Here is a 6,000-nt window from a genome sequence, read left to right as displayed (position 1 = left end):
TGACAATATCAAAAATATGGCAATAGTCTCAGGTGGTCTCTGTTTTGTTCCACATAATCTCAGCGATATCTCTCCGTGTGTCCCGGACGTGTTTGACCTCACTGAAGTGCATCTCTCTTAGTCATGCTTAACCCCAAAAGGTTAATAGGCTCTCCTGTGGGACCGAGGCTCTGGTGCGCTCTCAAACCTCTGCCTGTGGTCAGATTTCATACCGTTTCACTCTGTGTAGCTTGTGGTTAGTTAGTTGTTCCGCACACCCAAGAGGTCCATTATAATAATCAATGAATCTCTCTTCAATAAGAACGTCCCTTTGCAATTACAATGGACTCGCTAATCACTCAATTCACTATCCATTTCTTCATTCATAGCCTTTTTAAGTGTAGAGCCCCCACTCCCAATCCCCCGTCACAATTAGTGCTGCGGCCTAAAGGTTAAGGATCTGGGTGTCCTTCAGATCAAACGGTGGTTCAGGCCAGCGTAGGCGTAACCAAGAAAGGGAGAGCAGTTACTAAGATTGCTTTCTGGCACAAAGCACTTAAATATAGTTAATTTTGAAGGCGACTGTCCCAACAATCAGTGTCCCGTAAACAAAAGAAAAAAAATGCTTAATTAAGAAATCAAAGGCACTTAAAACCGATCCTATTGTATGTCGTTGTTACCTAGAAAGCTTATGACTAATAACATTCTCTTGTCTAGTGGCAAAGTGCCTCTTCTAATTAAGCCAGTCCTTTAACTCTGTTAATGCCGCCGATAGTCAGGCTAACAACGGCTGCCCTTTAGACCTCTACGGGATCAGATGAGGGTTACTTAAGCAGATTGAGGCTGAAAAAAGGCCGGCAGGTATAGCCATTGTAATGGCTGTTGTTTAGATTGTCACTCACTTTGGATGGGATGATGCTTTATGTGGATTAAAATAGCACTGTTGCATTCAGAGGCTTTTGGCTGAGCAATATTTAATCTGTGTATCGGATTCGTTTACTGACAGTTATGTGCATGTGTTCGGAATTAAAAAATTCATTGTGCCTTCTCTCCCCTTCTTCACATCTCCCTCTCTCCTATTCCCGTCTCCCATCCCCCTCTTCCATTAGGTAATCACCGGTCACAGAGCTCAAATCACAGGATGCTCAATTTTGATCTCATTTGCATCCAGACCTTTTTGTGAGCTGGGTGAGCCATGATGTTTTGTAAATCATCTCGCATTATGTTTAGATTCTCTGAAAATCTATTTCCGTGCCATCTGAGAGAGCTCCACGCACGCTCTCTTCACTGTCTGTCTCTCTTTGCTTCTCACCCCCACTCTTGCTCTCCACGAGCATGTGCGCGTCTCTCTTTCTCGCTCTCTCTCCCTCCCTCTCCCTCGTCTCTCTCTTTTTTTTGTGCGTATATACATGCACGCTTTTCCTCTCTCCTGCCTCACACACATACGCTCTGCTGCTGTCACTTGCCACGGGCTTCTGTCAGAGTTTCTCTCTGATTGTTTTCAGAACAGAAAGTGCTTCGCGAGGAGCGCGCCGAAACAATGTGTCGCTCCTGACCAACACTGTATGGATTAGTCGGCTATTCAGAGCACTAATGAGATTACAGAGTCACAACAGACATGGGTCCTAGCGGCATGGTACCTTTTGTTGCGCTTCTTGAGGAGTGTTTTCCTTGTCAGTCCCTCAGCACTGGAAATGGCGCTCTGAAAGTGACAGACGTGGACCCGGCGCAGGCGGATGCCAGGGAATAGACGCGCGCAAGCTCACCTATGTTGGTTTCGTGGCGGTAGTGGTGGACAATATGAAGTACCAGAAATACATAACAGTGATGCAGATGGCCATGGGAGTGACAGCCTCCAACAAAGATGACTGCATCCCTCCGAAGAGACAGCTGTGGTGAGTATAAACTGAACAGTTTGAGAAGTGAGCGAGTGAGTGTGGAATGGGAGGAGAGTGAAGTGTGACGTGCACTGAGCTTTACAGCTGTTATGCTCACTTTTGTTTGCCAAAGTGAGTTTTTGCTGTCTTTTTTCTCATTTACAACTCTGATTCTTAGTTTTTTCTCTATATAGGACTTTTATTTTTGTCTCTTTGATATGTTGATGCACTGTACCCCCCCCCCCCCCCCTCTTTCTCTTCGCACAATAGTGATAGAATCGGTCCTTCTTTGGTATAACAAAAGCTTCCATATGGACTTGTATATATTTCTGTTGATGCTGAATAGTTGAGTTAGAGATGCCAAACATTATGAAAAACAATTGCATTTTTGTAAGGATCTTTTCCTTTGTTTTGGCCTTGGTTATTTTTTTTTTATTTTCATTCTCCAGTGCCTCCACAATGAATGCACTCAGACAGCTTATTAATCACATGGGTGCAGCCACTCAAATCCATTTAACAATTACCTCTCAGTGCATTTGTAACATTCTTCCAAATGAAAGAACAAAATGATAGGCATCCTCTGATTTTACAGCAGTGTTCATTATCTAAATGACATTTGTGTGTGCTGGTTGAGTGGAGGTTGAAGCTGGCTAGTGCTGAGTTCACAGTACATACAGACCTTTCTGTTTTTATGTTTTATTTTACATATTTTGAATTGTACTCACTTAATATTTTTTTAAAGATCCAGAACATTTCTGTTCCATTAGAACACCTGCTGGCATCAGAACCAGTGGCTTGTTATTCTTCACATCTTACTACTAGAGAAAATTCAGACTTAACCACATTTTGTATGTTATACACACCCACTTTAATATTTACTATTTTAATGGTGCTAAAATGTTATCTGTTATGGAATGCAGCGAGTGAATGAACTCTATTGATGCGTTAGGAAGTGAGGTGAATACGGTGAGGTGAGGAAAAAAGGAGAATACAAATGTATTTATTTTATCCTGCACATATGTATTTGCTTTCATTATATTATATTGTTTAAAAAATACATACTTTTCTAATATTTTATATATATACTGTTTATATCATTTACAAAATAATATTTCATACATAAAATATGTAATTCTAAATTTTTTAAGCAATTTGTGTGTATTTTATGATGTCACTTGTGGTCTCCTCAAAAGACTTACAAGGGTGTGTCATGTGTTGGCAGCCCCACCTCTCCGTCAGCACAGCAGTCGGGTGCGTTGGTAAAGGGGGTGGGTTTTTCATCAGAATTACTTTATATTATTGTCATGATGGGGGCATCCATCCATCCAACTAGCTAGCTCACGGTTATTGGCTCTCTACTGCTTCCTTCTCATACCGTGCGGACGATAAATGAACGTGTTGACAGTGGGAGGCGACCGTTGTATTGCACCCTCCCAGATGTCTGTCTGTTGCATCCTGCAAACCATTGTTCTCCCACCTGCTTAATGATGCATCAACTCACCCAGAAACATCATGCCCCAAACTGAGAGAGCATGTGGCCCCTTTGAATTTTGAGCTGAGTGTATTTTAAATGCAACTTAAAAAAAAAGAAGATATTTTGGTCTTTGAAAATTACACAATTATTGTAGGTTGATACTAAAAAAGTGTTTGTCTGAAATGCGAAAGCACTAAATCACTAACACCCCCCCCCCCCAAAAGAACAAACTGTTACCGTTTGAATTCAAACAATGAATTTAGCTTTATACTATCCTGTGTTGTTACAAAGAAACACAAAAGTACTCGTTTTCTTCCTTGACACTTAGTCAAACAGTATAAGTGAGTGATATGTAATGTTTCTTTCGGAGCAAGTGCACAATGTTGAGTCCAATTATGATCCGACTAGTGCATATACATGCTGCTCAAAGCCGAGCTACAGTCACATTATCTAGGTCTGTTAGTCTGACTTCACAAAAACTGGACTGGTACAATTTCAGTCTGACTCGGGTGACATTTTATTGCTTTAGACAGACTGAAATACAACTTTTAAAGTGCACATAAACACACTTTAAAATGGATTTATAGTGTCAAACACTGAGTTTCAGTTTCCTGCAGTAGACACAAGAGACAATCTCAGCACTGATTGACACTGATTGCTCTCCAGCTCCTCACTGTTGTCTTAGAGACTTGTGGTCAGAGTAAAATAGCTGTGTTTCTCTGTTTGTTTTTGACAGGCACATGTTTCCACTCTGCCGTGAGATTGTAATCTCCTTTCAGATGCTTTATGGCACTGTGGGAGACAGATTACACTGGGTTTACTGACTCATGACTGCCTCATCCCTGCCTTGCAGCTCTTGCTCCTCTGCCACCCCACGGCCTCCTCATGGGGAGCATCGTTTAAGGAGGGTTATGTGTTTGAGGGGTTGTAGGAAAATTCTGCTGAAGTTGGTGGTGAATTGGTTTAGTGTCCAATGTAAATCCTTTTGGGATTAATCTATTGGTTAGATCAGAAAAAAGAACTGGAAATGTAGGGATATATAGCGGAGTGGTAGCGAAATTTTACAAAAATTATGTTACACACAATTTGAAAAGGGACAGTTGACCCAAAAATTATCCCATAATTTACTCACCCTTAAGCCATCCTAGATTTATATGGCATTCTTTTTTCAGACGAATACAAGTGGAGTTATATTAAAAAATGTCCAGGCTAATCAAAGCATTATAATGGCAGTGAATGGCATTGAATGGATTTGAATTTGAAGCCCAAAAAAGTGCATCCATCCATTATAAAAGTAATCCCCATGGCTCCAGGGTGTTAATAAAGGCCTTCTGAAGTGAAGTGATGAGGTTGTGTAAGAAAATTATCCATATTTAAAACTTTATAAAGTAAAATATCTCGCTTCCGGTGGACCGACTTCCTTATTCAAATTACGAAGAAAGTGTAACGCCTCTCGCAGTTCAAAACTTTTATCTACATCCGACGTCATCGTCGCGGAAGTTACGCTTTTTTCGTAATAGGAAGGCAGTCTGCCGGAAACTAGATATTTTATTTTATAAATAAAATAAAATATGGATATTTTTCTTACACAAACCTATCGATTCGCTTCAGAAGCCCTTTATTAAACCCCTGGATCCGTGTGTACTTTTATAATGGATGGATACACTTTTTTTAGGCTTCAAATTTTGGGCTGCCATTATAGACCTTGGAAGAGCCAGGAAATTTTTTAATACTACTCCGATTGTGTTCGTCTGAAAGAAGAATGTCATATACACCTGCTTGAGGGTGAGTAAATCATGGGGTAATTTTCATTTTTGGGTGAACTATCCCTTTCATGTACAGTTGTTATCCTTTTGTTGTTTAAGTCAATATGATACAATTTTCTCTCTATTCTCTTGTAGCCAATCTGTTTGGTTCTACAGCACAACACTGCGTCCTACTTTATGACTTTCAGACATCTACCTTAACTTCTTAGTCATGACTCCTTTATAAAACCTGCCTGCAGGGAGGGATGATAACATACGGCCTAGAGTTTTTGAACCTTGTGGGCTGGCCTGGACAAGTATGACCCCTCTGATCCTTGACTCAGAGTTCTGCTTTCAGCTGGGTTGACTCGTAGTACTCACCATATTGACTGCAGGATAAAAACAACATGCAGTTGCTCACCAAGCTGAAGCAACCTAAGGGCAATGTTTAGTCATAACAGCAGAAAGTGTCCTGTTTCTATAACACTGTTCTGCAGACCTCTATCATGTAAGACGTTCCATGATCTTCAAAAGTTAGATTTTAATCGGACTAAACTAATATTTATTTTTCCATATAGAAGTCTGATTTTTGTGAAGTCAGAATAAAAAACTTTGTCCAGCATGTCTCACTTTTTTTATTGCCGACATGGGTGATTTGTGACAAGTTTTTAATCCTTTAAATATACTATTATTCAGTACATGAGTTTGATCCCCAGAGACAAAAAGTATACCTTTTAAAGGGTTAGTTCCCCAAACAGTTTATGCCCCAAACTGAGAGAGCGTGTGGCCCCTCAGAATTTTGAGCAGAGTGTAATTTAAATGCTCAATTGTAAAAAAAAATAGATATGTTTGTCAAATGCCAAAGCACTAAATCACCAATGTGCTTGTCTAAATCTGATTCAGTCATCATCTAGACAACCCCCCC

General features: G+C 40.3%; 1 protein-coding gene across 2 annotated transcripts in view; it reads left to right on the top strand.

The window, feature by feature from the left end:
* Positions 1-1,415: 1,415 nt before the first annotated feature.
* Positions 1,416-6,000, top strand: part of tjp1a (tight junction protein 1a) — a 140,542-nt gene continuing 135,957 nt past the window's right edge. For both annotated transcript variants that reach the window (XM_079809960.1, XM_079809959.1), the window contains exon 1: positions 1,416-1,874. In XM_079809960.1, the coding sequence (XP_079666086.1) occupies positions 1,780-1,874 (95 nt within the window). In that variant the 5' untranslated portion in view covers positions 1,416-1,779. The remainder of the gene's footprint in view (positions 1,875-6,000) is intronic.

Source organism: Gobio gobio (assembly GCF_949357685.1).
Source record: "Gobio gobio genome assembly, chromosome: 2".
NCBI lineage: Eukaryota > Metazoa > Chordata > Actinopteri > Cypriniformes > Gobionidae > Gobio > Gobio gobio.
This window is presented reverse-complemented; position numbering and strand designations above follow the sequence as displayed.